A 19,160-nucleotide genomic window follows, 5' to 3' on the forward strand; every position below is an offset into this window, starting at 1 on the left:
TTTGTGTGCTTATGTGCTTGTTTGTAAACACATCGCATAACAACGGCATTGTAAACTTAATTACGTAGAAAACCTGCGCCACGACGGGCACTTCGGGACAATATTTGCTCAGTGCCTCACGTCAATATTTACGCAGCGCATGAATACGTGTCGAACATTACCGAGCGCGACGTTTGACCTCATAAGAAAATTCCATGTCAATTCTGATTTGTGAAAAAAATAAATGATGAAGATAAGCTTCACTCAATTGAATGGATCGGTTTGGGGTGCGTGGTGATTACACGATAGCGGCCCATCAGTCTCAAGCACGACGTTCGGTGATGAGCAGGTCCGTAGTATTCCCTCAAAGGGAGTCAACCTGACTCCGTTAGGGAGTCGCTATAAAGTAACGGACTCCCTACTAGAGTCAATTTGACCCCGATTAAGTTTCCGGCGACACGCAGCCCTGGCGACGACAACGACGTGGCAAACTTCTCTGCTCGGTCCAAACTTTCCGAGGCAATGCCGACTGCCAAGCGGATCTTCTTCTCTCGGCGATGCTCTCCGAGCGACAGCAATAAATTTTACGACTTTTGGCGCGCCGCCATCACCATCGAACCCGGAGTTTTTCTTTTTCGAAAAAAACTATAAAATACCACTTTTGGCTCTTTTCGCAAGTCCCGTGGACCAAATCCAGCCTCTCCCCATGAGATGCAAAACATTTTTCTCGTCTTTTCGTACAAATTTTATTTCATTTATTCCTTTTTTCTTTATTTTATTGCCGTTTTATGCTGCATATTTTTATTCAGAAATGCAAATTGTAATTTTCAGCAAGGGATTGCGCCGCTTTTCGTTAATTAAACTTTTAATTACAAAGCAAACTTGTAAATAATCCATCGTCTCTGTTTCCGTGCGGCAAGTTTGCGCGCGACACGGGTGCGCTCGGCTAAAATATAAATAACGCGCGCGCCGAAACTCGGCGAAATGCAGGAAGGATCCGCGCAAAAAACGCGTTGCGCTTGTTAGCCATTTTTATGTGCCTCCTTGCAGCGGCGTAAACATTTCCTGTTTTCCCTCGGGCGCTTGAACTTTTTCCACATTTTACGATGGGGCCCTCTTCTCTGTGCTTGTCTCTTAAAGTGTGTCTCAACATGTTTGCATAAAATACCGCTTTAGCAAAAATGTTGCAACCGGATCCCACTTCATATTTAATATGCGTCAACCCTTTGAAACCGTGAAATTTTATTTAAACGTTTTCGGCAATAAAATTGAATGCATCATTAATTGGAGAATTTTGGGTTCATTACCAGTGCCAAAAACGTTTGTCATCGCATTTAATGCGATTAGGGGCGATGATTATGAGAGACAGTTTTGGGCGCTCGCGTTTCCAATTTCATTAAATTTATTATATTCGCCCGGCGAGCGTTTTCAACTTAATGCGATCAAAATGTACTATTTCAAATTGAAACGTTGCTCTTTGATACGAGCCGAAGGCATGAGATGCGAAAGTTGCGATAACTGCGAACCCGCATCACTTTTCACGAAATTTCATAAATTTGAGACCTATGAAAAGCGCAAAAGAGAATATTACGAAAATATGGCAATGCAACTGGGAATTTCAAAAAAGAAAAACTTTACTTGCTGAAGTTCCGCAGAAATGTAGTAAAACAGAATTTACATGAACAAAAAAAAAATTGACAACTTATACAGAACTAGCCGTTCAGGAAAACCATAAAGACAGCTCTTTTCTATAAGATAAAAGTTGGCATTGAGATTCAATCATAGTTATAGTTAAATAGTTGAATCCGAGATGGCGCACGGTAGTGCATTATAAGCAATTCTTTATATAATTAATTTGTTTAACATAAAATTGCGAATATTATTGATAGAATTGACACATACTATGTCTAGAACAAGAGAATAAAAACGAATTACATTTTTATTAAACACTACCGGAACGAAGTCGCGGGCAAAAGCTAGTCCTGAATGATTTATTTGTAAAATAAAAGTGATTAGGTATTTATTTGATGCATATTCACAAGATCGCTTGTTTTTACAAAATTCCAAGTTTGAAGTGGAGTTGCGCGAGTTATTTGAATTCAAAATAAATTAAAATAAACATAAGCCTCGTAAGCAGCTTGGCAAAACCACATTTTCAAGTTGATATGCGCACACGCCGTCGCTTGTTTTTCAAGCCATGAATTATTCAAATTTCCGGAGTAATGTAATAAACTTTGCCGAATTTGAACACGGCGCGGGACAGCCCAGACAACAACAGATGCGCAATGAAACAAAAAGTTGGGAAAAAGTCTTAAATTATAATATTTAATAATAACATTCGCTTGTTTTTGTTTACGTTATTGGCATGGGCGGCCACACACAAAAATAGCCCACGCGGAGGAAACAAGCGCGGCCGGGTCATTTATCAAATTTTTCGGACACGAATGAAACGCGATAAATTTCGGCCGGCTACCCACTATCCGAATGCACAAGCTCGCCGGAGCACTAAAACAGGGCGGTTGCTACTTTTTCATCGGTAAATTGTACGCGATATCGTGCCACTGAGCCATACGTTACCAACGATACCAGCCGATATTTCACCCCCGCAGAACAGACGTCGTAAGTGTATGTGCGCCACAAGCGCGCATATATCGAGCAGCACACTAAACAATATTTTACGTTTTATAAATATAAAAATATTTATACCTTCGACGCGCATAAAACATTGCTGCAAAGGAATTGCATAAGCAAAACGTTCGACGTGCGATCACCTCGCGCACGCCTAAGAAGAACAACGTCGTAAATTTTATATAAGGCAATTTTATTTTACGATCCGAAAGAAAACCAGCCGCGAGTGGGTACGCACGGGCGACTTTTAAACAAATTCGAAAAGTTTCAACCTTTTATGAATAAACTACGCGAAGATGACAGTTAAAAAACTTTCAAACAGCGTCACGCATAGATTAAAAGTATAAATATTTAATTTCGTGAACCGCGAGTCCTTTTCAACTTTTACGACGTACGCAACTCAATATTCAAATAGATGCTATCTTGGCTGCCTACATTTCCAACATGTGACATGCAATACTTCGTTCGCTCACATTTTCTCAAGACCTTTTATAATAGGAAATCGAGCGAATGGAAAGTATGAAGTAATTACAGAGTGACGTGACGTTAATTAAGCTTCAGTTTACACGACACTAATAATGCCATGTTTTGTTAATTCTCGTCTTTTTAGTAATAAAGAAAACAAACATGTTTTGTTTAAAATAGTCTACACAGCATGTTGTGTTATGTTAGTTGCATATCAGCCTTTGTTTTCTTTGTCCCGTTTCAATTCGTGCTTTGTTGATTTGTTTATTACAATTAACTAACAAACTGGTAATAAAGGCTTGCCGATAATTATGATGCTTGTTTAATGAAATGGACGAAATTATAATGATTTATAGCGTAATCATTAATTGCAATTAATGGAAAACAATAGCTCCTAATTATTCACGTTGCTCTTGACGCTCCTGTTAAATTAGCCCGCTGGACGTGCGTGTTGAGGCTCTCTAAACCAAATTGAAATTAGTCGACTGCCACCAAAATCTAGGTCAAAATTCAACTATGAATTAATGAACAATGTAGGCAAAAAATCGCCACTAATAGTAATTAATTTGCTGGCAATTTCGAGTGCTATAGCGCCGCCATCTTGCCGGCGCAAACATCAAAACATGAAAACCGGAAAACGGGAATAAAAGAAACGCGTATCGCTAATTGGAGCCCTCGACACGCCGTCAAATGCTCGAAAGCTCAAAGCTCGAGTTTCACCTTCTCCCTAAAGATCTATCTCTTGAAAGAAAAAGCTCTACACATCCTCGCAATGAGAGCGTGCAAATGCACCACGAGGAAAATATAAATTTTCAAGACGGTGTCTCGCACGTCCGCGTCCTCACGTGTCCTTGTGTGCGCTACTCTTAAAAGTGAATTCACGTACCACCCCTTCAAAGATATATTCGTAATAATACATCCGTGTCACAAAAAATCGTGTTCGATGCGTTGGAACAACGCCAGACAATAGCGCACAATACTGACGTACAGTTGGTTGCCTACATTTAGTATAAAATGTAGGATCATGATTTTCAAGTTTGGAAAATTTAAGAAATTATTCGAAATTTTCGTGTATTCAGTATATTCAGAGTGAAGCACGTTTTCAATGTGCGGATAAGAGTCTTTTATGTATTTTGTGAATGAGTGACAAGCGTGAGGATGCGGATGACTTCAGCGCTCGTGCACGCCACGTAGCATGCAATCAATTCGACGTACACCTAAGTCGCTGTCATAATGTTACATAACAGGTAACAAGCTCGAACATCCATTAAACTCACTTTCGCGCTGGCTAAAAACATATTAGTAACATTTTAAGGCGCGCGCGCACACAGTGTGTTCATAGTTGGATTCTGATAAAACCAAAACAAAGGTTAAAGTTTAGTTGGCCTGTTTTTCTAGTTAGATCAATAACAAACTCAACCGGAAAGTTATGACCTTGTCCTAAAAATATCTCTATATACTCTGAGCACTCTAGTAAGTTTCTTTTTGGTTTTTATTTTCTCCCTGTTAAAATGATAAAGTAAATAAATTTTAAATGTAAAAAATCTCGGTCTAATTAAAACGAAAAGCTTGAAAGTCACGTCGTGTGGCTTTATGATGATGACAAGAGCCTTTTTTGTCCTCGCATGATTAACGTACGCGTATGAGTTGTTCGTAAATCAGGACACAGCTTCAGCCTGTCACACGTGGCAGGCACAACATGTAAAACGCGAATCGTTAAAAAACACTCCGAAAACATTGTAAAATAAAACCCTATCCGCACATGAATAAATGCGCAGTCATAAAGAAAATTCTTCACAAAACGTGAGCATGTTTTAACCAGAAAAAATATGTCGATAAGGTATATAAGATACGCAAACACGATGTTGCGGTTACGGCAATCAAGCAGAACGCGACGGTGTGCATTCAGAAAACAACGGGAAATTTTTCGGCCGGCTACGTGCGCGCAATGTTCAACACTCTCAAGAAGATGGAAAGTAAATTAGGCCCGCCGGCTGCAATTTGTGTGTGCGTTGGGAAAAATAACGAGGAGCAGCCTCCGAAGAAAAAAGCTTTCAAGGCGCGACACAATTCGAGTTAATATTACATCGCCGACGAAAAAAATAAAAATAAAAAATAAATTCAGAGTCTTACACAGGCAGCACCTATACGGTATGACAGGCTAGATTAGGTAAATAATAATGCAGGCCAAGTTCGAGTGAGCTTTTTTGCGCATGATATTATTTTTCGATTTATTTTCGTGAATAAGTTAAGAATAAATGTACATGTCACACGCAGAAAATATCGGCGCTAGCATTCATTATAAATTTTAAGCTCGCTTTGTGCGCGAGTATCATTTACATTATAAGGATGTTCGTTAAAGTGGAGTACAAGCGATAACACAAAAATAATCTGCGCCATTTTGTAGCGTGCCGCATGAGGTACGCGTTTATCCACGGAGGTAAATGGAAATTACGGCTGCTTATCGCCGCAGGGCGCTCGCAACGAACATTGTACTGCTGATAAATTCCACAAGAAGTGCTTCTATCCCAACTTCCTGTTTTTTTATTTAACTTTTTGCTTCAAACAACATTTCTGCACATTGCGTCATGTTTTGGTCAAATATAAAAATAAAAAATTTAAATTTCTTCTTTTCGTATTTTGTAGTAGTTTGTAGTTTTTATCAATAAACCAAGGACGATAAAAATCCAGCTTTGAGTTTAACTGCACTTGAATATATACTAGATGCCTGCACATTCATGTAGAGTGTGTGTGTTTTATTAATAGCGCAGGCAATAAAAACACCTCCGGCGATGCCTCGGCCACAATGGCTGGGATGCGTGGAAATCGCGTAATTGCCGCCGGCTCGCTTGTCGTCGCGATTAGGATTACGATTATTGCGCGAATAATACCGTGCCTACGTATTTGCATGCATTTATCGGACTCGTGCGCTCACAAACAGCGCATGAAAGCACACCAGCCCGGCGCCTCCACTTAATCAAACACGTTGTTAAAATTTTACTGTGTACTTTGCACAAGTTTACGCGCAACTCTACAAAAACAATAATAATTATAAATATGACTGGTTTAAATTTTCTAGAATAATTGTTAATGTATATTAAATATTTAACTACATAATGGTAACTAAATAAATTGATACGTATTTCAATATGTTTCAATTTCGCACTCTCGAATGCTGATTAATCAATGACCAGATAAGAGTTAGTTGCAGTGGTAGGCTACATTGTGAACTTTTGGTTCTACTGTTGTACGCACACTCAAACAATGTTGTTGGATCGTTGGATCGCTCGTTAGTTGTTGATGTTACACAAAACGTGAGCGCACTAGAGCATCCGTATGGGTGTTTGTTCGTGCACGGTTCGATGTTGCCGTGTCGGCAATTTCTACGGCTCGTTAAGCCCCTAATGCGGCATTAATATTCAGCAGTTAGTTTAAATTAAACAATTCGGCAAAACGAGCACGACGTTGATGTAACATTCACATCAAACCGCGCCGGGAAAAAAATTCTATGCGTCGTTCAAAAAATATTTTCTATTTTACCTTAATTTGCAGTATTTCACAGCATTAAATTCGCTTGAAACTCACCTGAAACAAAATTAAATAATTAACATTTAACTTTCGGTTGGGTATATTCATGAACTATTTTTTGCGTGACTTCCGACGTGAAAATTTTAATTAAGCGAGACTTTGCCACTTCGAACAAAAGACCAGACGCATCCGTTCATTTTGTTTTGTGAGCTCTTAATTAGGAAACAACAACGCTCGAAAAAGTCGCATCTCTAGCTCGCAAACAAAACAGAATGAATAATCTTATTAAATGATGACAACGTAATCACAGTGTCATCACGCGCTAATAAGCTTAACAAAGTCGAAATTTTCACCCGTTTAAATGCGTTTTAAAATAATTTAAAATAATAATATCATCGCGCTTTTTGTGATCTAATTTATATTTTTTCACAATGCATAAATAATTTCATTCGGTGTCATTGGCTGCGCCGCGTAACTCACCTTATCTCTTATTTCCTGCCTCATCTTTTCCCTCTCCTCCTCCATCTTCCGGTGCTTCTCTTTCCGTCGCTCTTCGGCTTCGCGGATGGCCTCCTGGCGCTCCCGCTCCGCCTCCTCCTCTTTCTCTTTGTCGTCGCCATCGTCGCCGTCTCCGCCGACCGCTCCTGCAAATTAATTAGCGTCGTCATTAGTCGCATTAATTACCGCGCTGCAGGTGCGCGCACGTCCGCCGTCAAATTATCGTACAGGTCTAATACAAGAGTCGGTTAGTCCAAGAGGATAGAGATTAATACAAGAATGTCAAATAGTAGAGCACAGGAGGTACATCCATCTAAAATACACATCAAAGTAGTACCTATGTACACAAACAGTAAAGCAGAGTAAATAAAAACTAAAACAACAAAATCCTTATTTCTTCAAATACTAGTTATCCTTAATAGTTATCCCATGTTGATTTAAGTAATTATTGTGAGAATATATTTGGATTGTTTCACTTGAGAGCTTGCGGCTGTTTTGCACCGGACCGCAAAACATCGGATTCGGTCCGGGTTCCCGAAACACTAATAAATTCGAATTCGAGGTTTTGTTGAGGTAATAGCCAGCGGCCTAATTAAACACCAACCCCGAGATAAATTTACCTCTATCTCCAACTTCAAACTACTGGATTGAAAATGATTTAAAAGATGTTGTCCATTAAATTCGTTTTTTGTGGTTATAATTAAATGCGTTTGATTAATTAACATCCTCGTGGGGAAGACAGACAGACAGAAAAAATGAGCAACGTCTTCCAGCCGCGCCCTACTAATTTGCTCCCCTGCGAGCCGCTCACGAAAAAAACACTCGTGGACTAATCACCGACCGGCTGAACCAGCATCCAATTAGTGCGGCTTAATAAAGTACTAAAGTACATATTTGTAGAATTATGCTTCTTTTCATCAACATCACAATTTACCACACCGCAAGAAGAAAAACCTCGATAATGTTCGCCTAAAGGAGTTAAATCAACGCATTACAAACGAATTTATCCGAGCGTAATGTCAGAAGTGCAAGAAGCACTTGCAAATGGAATCGAAAAGTAAATTCTAAATGGATCCCCCGACTTGATTCCATTCACCTAACATAGGCTAAAGTGTAATGTATTAGACTTTGAGTAGTGGTCGTAGAAAGAGGCGGGTAGTAGGTATGTGAGGGGGTGAGCGCGCGAGAGTTAAATTCCGAAATGAGAAAATGGGTCGCATGTGCGCCAGCGGATGGCAATAATGGAAGTTGCGCGAGGTTTGGGGGAGGAATTGGCCGGGCCCCGACATCCATCCTTACTTCATTACCGCGCGCGCCGCGCAAAGGAGGCGGCCGTGTCGCGTAATGAATTCAATTTCGTACTTTATTACAGTACAGATGGGACCTCGTGACCACACACCACCATTGTGCGCAAATAGGGTCTAGCTGCGAATAAATGATGAGCGAATTCAGTTACATACATAAAAATATTCCCGAAAAAAGTAATTTCGAGTGCATGGAAGGTCCTAAAGTATTAGTTGTGTCAGAAAATGACGGATCACTAAGAACATTCGTCATATTCTCGGATAGAAGCTAATATATTCTTTCCCTGGAGTAATCCAGCAGTATATAAAAAATAAATTGTTATTCATATGAGGACGTGTAAACACTCGGAGGAATCGTCTCCAAAAACAAATTTGTTTCGTTTTTTATTTATATAAAGATAAATGATGCTGATATAGAGAAATTGTCCAACATAAAGATAAAATTCACTTTCAACTTCCAACTTCCAACTTCTAATGTTATTAGATAAATCTTTAGCTGCCTTGCATTTTGCTCTCGGCCGTGCAAAATTTCCCAGAAGCGGCAATTAGTGTTTCCAGGGCGCGAAAATTGGCAACTATTAAAGACCTGCGTTCAATTATGCCGCAGTCGATGAATAATGCTGGGCGGTCCGAAAGTCGGGCGAAATTTAATTCGATTTTCATCAAAATTCCGATGCCACTCAACGCCAGCGCATTCTTTACGCTCTGCAGTCGTGAGAGGAGCATTAAGTGGAGGTTGAGGAACATTCCAAATGTCAAATTACGCAGCCGGTATTAGAAAATTCTCCGAAAATGCCAAACGCTCATCAATCTGTGCGCAAATTTTTATTTTATATTAATTTGATGGAATTTTTAATTAAAATCAACACTCGATTTTCTTGGAGATTTTTTTTTATAAACAACCAAAGCTTAGAAGTAGTAGGTACAATTTGAGTGGTAAAAATAATAGTGTTGGATTTAAGTTTTACAAAAGTTCACTCCACTCGACAGTAATCAGCTAACTATCACCGCAACAACTCTATCTGCAGCTTCAACGTCAGCTGCAACCCTCGGACCAACTAAGCATTGTTTTTTTTTTCTTCCTCTGGTACTTGTTCTCTAACTCAAACTTAGTTTTAGTTTTTGCCGGTGTCGAAAATGTGCGTGCGGATATTCCAATCTCCGGGTGCGGCACAAAGAGCGCAAAAGTAAGGAGGAGGGTAGGGCCAACGTCTGGCGTTGACGTCGCGGCGCGGACCGTTAAGTGCCCTTTGAAATCCGAGCGCGATCTAATTACGTTATGACAGAGTGGGAAATCACATTTCCAACTTACCCACACACATACGCTCACCAAGTGTACAAGATTCCCGATTTGTGCATTCAGAAGACAATCATCACCTCAAACTCGACCAGAAGTGGTCGCTTGATGAACGATAGGTATACACAGAATAACAGCAGCAGCACCGTGGGGGATGCTGTTTGGGGCGGGTTTCTATTACTCGCGACACGATTCTGCCATATGTAAGATAAACAACGCTTGTTTCCACCATCCACACAGAACAACAACAACAACAACAAACATATCGCGAGTCGCATACTCGAAAATACACTTAAAGACACTTCACTCAATCACGTTTCTCGCTTTGCACCCATCTAACATATATCAACACAAACAAAACAAACAAAAACCAATCCATACTTTTTAAAACTCCCACCACCTCGGATCAATTACTGTTTGTGTCTTAGGGGTTGAGGAGTTGATAATTTCGAAAATGGCACGTCTATAATGTAAACAATGCGCGCGTGAAACTTCCGAGGAAAGTCCATCAAAGAACTTTAAACACTATTTGCATTTCGCCGAGGGGTGGCGCGCCACGATATACGGAGCTCTTCTCACTCGTGTAGACACACCGGTTTTCGTCGGAGCTGTGAACCTCCCGACGCGTCGTCCTTGCGGCATCAATACGCCTGACAATCCCGATGTGCCTTTACCTCGTTGCCGCCTCGGCCTTTGGGGCCTATTCGACGGTGTGCATAAGCGGCTGGATGCGAGTGAGTATAACCGTGCCCGATTTCCATCCTTTTGTGTAATGTCAACATCAAAGGAATATCGCGGCGCATTCCTTTGCCATCCGACCGACCGCCTCACCGCCGCCTGGAAGTTTCTCTTTCGCATCGCTTTAAATATACAGCATGTTTTCGGAAACGCTGCAATAAAACGGCGCGGATAGTTTTTACAAAAGCACATTTTTATGCGGTTGGAAAAGCGGGCGAAAAATAAAGCAGCTTTTCGGGCAGTTGCGAAAAAACTCAATTGCCATTCTTTATGAGGCCGAACAATAAAGCTGTCGCAGTTAATCTTCGAATGGTTATGCGGAACCCCGGAAAGTTGCAACCCTGCACGATTTTTTCACCCCGTCAACTTTCAACCCAATTTTTTTTCGCTCAACCATCGCATGTTATACGGAATTATTTCCAACATCTACCCTTAAATGATTGACAAATTTTAAACTAGTAAAGTTTTGTGGACTTCATCAATCAATACTCGTCCGAAGACGATTCCAATAACATAAAACGAAAACGAAAGCAATAAAAAGGTTCGAAACGTTTGGAATTCCAGAACAATCGAATCAATTCGACGATGGGACGCGCCACGACCGATTGCATCGAATCGATAACTCGATAAAGTACACGAACAACAAATGACTACGAGCCCGGCGAGATTGCGACTTCGATCTAAGAATTGAAAGCCAAAAAAATTTTTAAAACGTTTTTCTTTCGTTGGAAAGTAACGACTCACAATTAGCCGAGCTTTTACTCTTTTGTCATCATCGACTGCCGCATTAACTATCAGCGCACAAAGCGACAGAAATCCGCAGCAGCACAAAGCGAACTTTAGGCAATTAGTCAGAGCGAATCGATATATTAACGGCGCGGACGAACAATGCGCGCGGAAATTGTTCGTTTCCTTCTGCGCTCGAAATGCATCCGAGTCATCCTTTGAACAGTCATCCAGCGCCATCCTCTTAGACTCCCTTACTCTTCAGAGAAGGTTAAGTGTAAGTTATAAGTGTGTGTAATTGAGTTAACTTGTAAAATTCCGCCTTGGATTAGCATAAAAGTGATCAATAAATGTATTATTAGCCCGGGGTGGATACCTTGACATTTATCAACTGGAAACTACATGGAATGTTAATTATAATTTTAAAGTAACCTATGTGGGTCAATGCATTTAATTTATGAACGAAAAATTTTAATTGACTTGATTGACTCGATTGAATATTTGATTTGCGCTCCGAATTCAATATTCAATGCGTCGATATTGATTTCAAAGAACAATGATTGTCTGTCACACACGTGCTCATGTTCTCACTGTTCCTGATCTAACTGTCCGGTGATATACCTCACAATTCGATATTTGGGCCGTACGCACGCATCCCTGTCGGAAGAGGCAGACGATCGAGTGGCGTTTATTATATCGTCGAGTGTATTAAACAATCATCGCCTGTGCATGACATCGATAGCTGTTGACAATCGACCTACTTTCATGATCGAAATATTTTCCGAAATCAAATTAAACAAACAATGCATAATTTAAAAAGTAATAAAGTCTGCTTATCGCTGGAAATATTATATCTTTTTGTGAATAAAATAGCAATTTTCATCTCAGCGCGCCAAGTATACTCAAAATTGCTAGCGCTCGAAAGTATTATCCTAATTTATTAACTTATATTCAAGTCGCGAGCTTTGCTTACGCATTAGCTACGCTCAGCTTGAGTTTTCACTTGAGTTTCCTTTGTATTGTCCGCTAGGGTCACATCTGAGCAAAGAAACCAGCCTAAATCCACAAAACACCTAACGCCACCCTTGACTCCTTGAATCCTTGAGGCTCACGGCGTGAAATAAAATTTAATTCCATTAGGAAGTTTTAGATTTTCAATTATATCATATCTAAGAATATAAGGATATAACAAGTCTGAAAATATTAAAAATAATTGAAACTTTTATAAGCGTTGTAAGATATTTTATAACTTTACGTATATAAAATAGTAGCAACTATAAAACAAACTAGCCATAATTCAAATCGCTGATTACGATTATGACCCGGTTGTTAATTTTATTTAATTCCGCGCACTGCAGCTCAGATAAATAAAACCGACATAGAAATAAAGAAATAAAACTAATTCCGTACGTGTGTGAAATGTCCTAGTTGGTTTTATTTGGTTTTAAAGTGCACGCAATTAAATAATTAATCGGTGGAAAAATAAAAGTCGCCATCAAAACTAAATCGATACCATGTTATCGAGCTTGTTTGGTCGGGCAGTAATAGTGTTCCTAATCGTTTTTCCCTGTTTCCACCCGTGCGCGCTTTTAAACTATTGATGAAACAATTTTCACTGTACAAGTTTCTACTTTTTACGAAATTGAAACACTCGAATACAAAACAAATGTTGTTAAATTATTCACGGCAGGGAAAATATTATATAGCACGTAAATTTATAATTATCGTTATTAGTTTTCATGTCATGTATAAACCAGATTTCCTGATATTGTGAAATGTGATAGATTGAAAAGTTATGCGGAATTTTGATTTTATTTTCGATATAGTTTGGTGTTGTTACAATCAAGTTATGACGCTGTGTGTATTAATTCAATTGATATCAATAATATTCAATATATGAACACGTGTGCGGCACTCATTATTCAAATAGGCATAGCGCGAATATCGAAATTAATTTGGCCATTTCGAAATATTTAACATGTCGAAATTTATGAATTATTGTTTAAAATCTATCAACTACAAATTGCAAATAACAAACTATTAATATTACATGTTTTCTTTTTTAGTGTAATTTAAATTTGTAACATTTTATCGCTTGGTTATATATAATTTTAATTAAGCTGCAGTGGAAACACTTGAAATTCCCTAAAGCTTGCAAACAACAAGGAAGCGCACTTTATATCTATCAAGGGAGCCGAAGGAGCAAAATCCGCATCGTATTAGAGATACCGGTTATCACGGGTGAAAATTCGCGCGCGTTCCCGTAGGTGTTTTAAATGAGCAGCACGCCGACGCCGCACTGCAGTGTCCAGTTAACCCAAAATGCTAAATATCACCGAAACAAACCCAGTGGACCGCAACTTCGCCCAAAACCTAAACCACTAAATTACCCACACCTAAAATATTTATAAGTTTTTACGTATTACTATTGATGTATTATGAATTATTATGTTTAGCCCAGAATAGAATAACCTTCTACAAATCGCTGTTATTATGATATCATCAAAAAAGTGTATTAAGGTCATTTTCCATTACCAATAGATTTAGATTTAATCAGTAGGCATTTTGTTTCTTTTTAATTCGGAAAAAGCTTAGCGTTTTTATTTCTACTCTCTTGAAATGATTCCGTTTTTGTTTCCACATTTGAAGGGTGATGAAATGATGGAATGTGAACGCGCAAATATCAGATTCGGCAACCGTTTTGAAAGCAAACACTGGCCCCGTCTAGTTGCAGTGAAAAAAACCACGCTCAAGAGTTAAAAATCTCGGCGCGTTTGTACAATTCGCATACAATGTGTTATTTGCGTTTTGTGTGCGTGTTATGACCAATTCAGCCCAGGAAAAAAAACCGGTCAGCAAAAATGAATTAATCCCCCGGATTAAAACTAAAATTTGCATACGTTTTTTCCGCCCTCGACGTATTTTATTGCGCGCCAGACGCTATTTGTTCTTTTGACGTTATCGCATAAGCCGATATGTACACACGCACGTACAAATATTGTTATAAAATTGATTTAAATCTATTTAAATAAAATAAAATTCTTTCCGAGCACTTTCGTAGGTAATTTCAGTTTAAAATCGTGAGGCGACGCCTTGAGCAACAAAAAAAGATCTAATTATAGAAGTTTGTCACTTGTGGGGCGTCTCGGTGGTATTATAAAACACGGCAGCAACATTACAACCCCGAACGTACGGAGGAGATGAAGATAAAAAGATTTTCTACTTTCAGACGCGCGTGTTTTCTTGTCAGGCGAAACTTTTCTGTTTATTTAACTTTACAGTGCATGAAAAATAATGCAACGCACACTAAATTATTAAAAACATACAAAATACGAGTCGAAATACAAAAAACATGATTATTACACACGATAGTAGTTTGAAAATTTACGCTATCGCATGCATTGCGCACAATAGTCCGGCGATTAATCGTCCCCGATACGGTGTTAGCAAAGTGCGAAACGAGGGCGAAACGGCGCGCGAACAGCCCCGCTGTTATTAAGCCCGCGCGATACGAGGCGGCTTTCTAGTTTTCGGGGGCTGCAATTTATTGCCTCGCCACCGAATGGAAACCGAAACTCAAATTTCGCAACGCGACCAAACCCTACTATTTTTTCCACACGCACATACACACTCACAACACGTACACATCGATAACACGTAGGTACACCCACACACATTGATCATTTTGAAGAGATTGAAGCAAATTTTGTTAATTGAAGAATTTCGTAAAGATCATGCGTTATTTGATACCAAAAACACTGAGAACATTAAAAACTAAACAAACAAAAAATGATAAAAATGATACGTTAACTTGAAAATATAAATTAAACTCGAAGAACATCGATAAGAAGAAAAAGAAACTTAAATAAATAAATAAGAGTAATAAAACTGACAAGCAAACCACATTGAATTATATTGTATATATCAAAAATCCAGTCGTACCAATCCAACAAAGCAGTGGAAGTCGTTCTAAACAGTTGACGGTTCGCCGCTTAGGGCCTTACCTAGTATGTTCATATCTCAACAGTGTCGCACTAGATGTCAGACTGGTGCACGGACCGGCCGTATTTTGTTCCGCACTGCGTGTGACGTCACCGCGCCCCACCACCGACGCTTATATCCTGCGGCGCGGCGGCAACGACGACGACGACGGCGGCGGTGGCCGTAGTAGTGGGGTTGGCGCGGTGTGGTGGGCGCGCCGCGCACACCGGTCAGTCGCGCCGATATCAGCGCCCGCGAGCGGCGGCGGCGTCGATGCCATGGCGGGCGTGCGACGACTACGCATGGGACGTTATACACGGCGTCCTTATATAGGGGTCGCCGGCGCGGTTTTCCCACCTCCAGCCGCCGGAAAAGCCTCTCGCTCCCTCAAGAAGAAAAGCGGGGAGCGAGGGAGTCGATGCATTGGATGGGAGGGTGTATGAAAAATTTTTCCTCTCAAGGGGTGAAATTGGTACGTGCATCTACTGAAGACTTTGGAAGCTCCCAGAGGAATCCAAAAGAACTGCAGAATACCACACCACTACCACAATTGGATGTTTCTGATTACCCTGTATAATTTTGATTTAAACTCTCTGCTGTAGCTGGTGAAGGTGGTGGCGTGACAAAGTCACCACTTTCAGTAATTACCAATGATAAACATGGCAATCAACCCTAAGGGAATTCGCCATCCATAGTAGTCTCTAAAGTCTGCCTTTCAGGCATAATTGTCGCATTTGAGTGGAATCTCGAACTCTTTCTAAAGCGCGCTATTGTCTGAAGCGTGGACGTGGAAGAGTGGAAAAGTAAATTAACGAAAATCCAACAAACTCCTTGTAAACTGCAAACAGGACACAGAGGCCGAGATTAAAGACCAGAGAGCGCTGAGGATACAATCCCGGCTGTTGGTACGTGATGCCGTTCTTTAGTTCTAACTAAATGCAATAAACACTTGTTTAAATAAGTCCCGAGGGAACGCATGAGGCGACTTCCAATTAGCTTTCAATACGAGACTAAGAACCAAGCAGAAAAAGCAAAAAAAGAGAATTAAATACAAAGCCTAGACATTATTTCAGAATCACGCAGAAAAACAGCAAAAATCTAAATTTTAGCCATCGGTTCGTTAGATGTTTAATTATTTTGCTAAAAACTTTTGTTCCCTTGCATGAAGAAAAAGAATTTGTTCCGCCTTTTGAGTTCATTCTCGCTCATTTTCATTTTACTTTCCACGGTGCGTGTAATGAGCACGACGATGGCCACCCTAAGTGGTATCATTTAACAAACGGTGATACTGAACAGAAAAAATGTATCAAAAAAGGGACGAAAAGAAAAGTTTTTTCAGCGCTGCAAGTTAACTAAAACCTAAAAACAAGAAAAACAAATAAACTCAAGCACAGAAAGTAAACGCAGGCAATGTTAATATATCAGGCCATTAAATCGAAACCATCGGGCGTTGTGTGTTGGCAAAACCCACCCACGCTTTTCGGTAATTCGAGCATTTGTAAACGAAAATCGAGGTCGAGATATCTCCACACCTCGGGCTTATATGTGTATATATATATAAAACGTAAAACGAATACATGAATACAACGAGCGTCGTTAGGTTAGTGAGTTTGCAGCACGCGTTTGCCCAGCCTGAAGCAGGTCGGATGGTGGAGGCGCCCTCTTCGATTTACCCTCCTCGGACTCGACGAAGAGTGAAGCGGCGAGAAAGTATTAGCGAAGAGTGTCCACGCCGAGGCGGCGCGCCGTGATTTAGCTGGCGGAAAGCTCTTAAAGCGAATGAAACGTTTTGAATTTCAAATCGGTGCGCGCGAAGCCATCGGAAGACCTACTTAGATGAATGGTGATTTTACGGTTTGTTGCCGACGTCGAGATTGATTTAAATACATTCGCGGAGGAGAAGAGAGAAAATTCAACCAAATCAACAATACCTTGAAAATCTGAGCTTAATATTTGCGAGATTCAAAGAAGTCTTCTATTAAACTTTTTTGTTTATGAGGTAACAAAAGATGTGGGTCAACGATGAAAGTGCATCATACGTGGCGCCTAATGTGCACATTACACTCGAGTTTCTTCGCGTTTATGAAAAATGAAAGGCAAAAGGCTTTATTTTCGCATTTTGCGCGCGTTCTACAGCTGGAAATTCAATGCGTGACCTTCCACGCGCAGCTTGTGTACGGTTTTCAGTTTTCATATTTCTGCAATTTTTTTTCATTCTTCTTTAGGAGTGAGTATTTTTTGAAGTGTTTTGCGTAATGATCTCGTCTTGTGATGAAAAAAGTGTTTTGCAGGTTTCGAAAACAACTCACAAAGCTATTGGTATGTTATGTGTGTGTTTTTTATGTTTAATTCAAATCAAGTTTAATTATCGTTTTATTTTCCTCCTCTTATTTTTCCACTTTCGGGTGTCCGTTTATCGCGCACATTAACGACGTTAGCGTGACGATAATTACGCACGACGTAAAAGAAGAGAAAGCGTTCGCATCTTTGACAGGACACGATAAATTCGCGCAACAATAAAATAAAGGGATTTGCGAGAATGGCCAGGGTCTGTAAAGTAAAGAAAATGGCTAGAAGAGCGCTATCTCGCTGGCGGGTGGAAACACATTTCGGAATGCGCGAGACGACTGTCTGCAAGTTGAGATGGAAACTTTTTTACCGCGAAATGGACAAGTGGAAAGTGCGAACGCACAAAATAAGCGCCCAGCGCACAAAAACCAGCAGAAGAAAAAAATGACTAAACATAAATCTAAAAAATCACGTCTTTGGCCCGCATGGTTACGTAAAACATTTTTTTCTCTTTCGAGGTCATTGTGAGTTTTTTATAGAAATGTGTCGACAAAAAAGCATACAATATGTTCTTTGTAAGAAAGTTTACGAAGCAGGCAGGTATATAAAGATAATATTTACATATATTTTGACTTCTTAGAGAAAACAAAAAAATATAATACTTTCATGAGTACTTCACGTGCGAGGAATAATAAAAGTTAGAAAAAGCACTAATCGGATTTCGATCCTTTGTGTGCACGGTAAGAGCACGCCGGTATAATGCACAAATAAAATGTACAAATATTTTCGCGAGCAATGAAAAGCACAGAGAGAATCGCGGCGAGGCCATAAATGTTGACATTGAACATATAAAAGCACTCACTCACCCGGAACTTGATGTTTAACTTTTTTTACTCTGACCACACTTGACTTTCTTCGGCGTTTTCTTCTAATACAAGTGATTCTTACCTGAAACAATTATAAATATACATTAAACATGTGCGGTTAAAAATTTTAAAATGATTTTTTAATTAAACGCCTTGCATAAGCGGAAATCCAACCCTCTAGTAAACGTAATTAATTACTTCATTAATCATGACATTAATCTTGTCACGTCATTGTCGACATAACTCAAAACGCCTTCAAATCTATGAAAATCACGAGATAAAAGATGAAAACTCATCGCAAGATTTAATATCATTTAATGCTCGAATTGTTTCCGCACATTCATCGCATTAAATGATTTTGCGAAATGTAAAATTTAAATTTTGCATTCGGCGTTTATGACGCGAGCGCGACGACAGAGAATGCTGCAAAATTCAAACGCGATGAATTTGTGCATTCTCATTCATGATGATTCTCCACTCTCGTGGGCGCCAAAGAGCACGAGAGCATTGCGAGTGTTTGGCTGCTGTTTAAGCCGATGAGCACAAATAAGTTGTTGGAAAATGTGCACGCGCGCGCAAACGTCGGCGGCGCGCCGTATACGAAGAAGAATAATTAATGTTCTACGTGTTCCAATTACCATTGCTTTACTCCCATATTCCAAGCGATGGATGGTAAATAGTGGTAGGCGATGAGCACCACCGAGTACAAATGTGTGTCGAGTGGGCGAGCGCGTGGTAAATTCGCAAATATTTGATGTGCGCAAGATGAGATCATTTGTTATTCATAATTTTATACAATATAACACATACAAAACGTCAGAGAAATTATCAACACACACAAAACATCAAAATCACAAACTT

The 19,160-nt window shown here is 39.8% G+C and overlaps 1 protein-coding gene across 9 annotated transcripts in view; it reads right to left on the reverse strand.

The window, feature by feature from the left end:
- Window positions 1-19,160, reverse strand: part of cpx (synaptic transmission protein complexin) — a 98,893-nt gene that overhangs the window by 6,474 nt on the left and 73,259 nt on the right. For 7 of the 9 annotated variants that reach the window (XM_065299225.1, XM_065299220.1, XM_065299221.1 and 4 more), the window contains one exon: window positions 7,081-7,244. In XM_065299225.1, coding sequence (XP_065155297.1) covers window positions 7,081-7,244 — 164 coding nt within the window. Of the gene's footprint in view, window positions 1-7,080; window positions 7,245-15,105; window positions 15,327-19,160 lie in introns of those variants that run through there. The other 2 variants (XM_065299226.1, XM_065299227.1) reach the window with 2 other exon arrangements.

This window comes from Atheta coriaria, unplaced genomic scaffold (genome assembly GCF_025399875.1).
Source record: "Atheta coriaria isolate IRGN ID8LTWV9N9 unplaced genomic scaffold, Caltech_Dcor_3.1 hic_scaffold_3_pilon, whole genome shotgun sequence".
Lineage (NCBI taxonomy): Eukaryota > Metazoa > Arthropoda > Insecta > Coleoptera > Staphylinidae > Dalotia > Dalotia coriaria.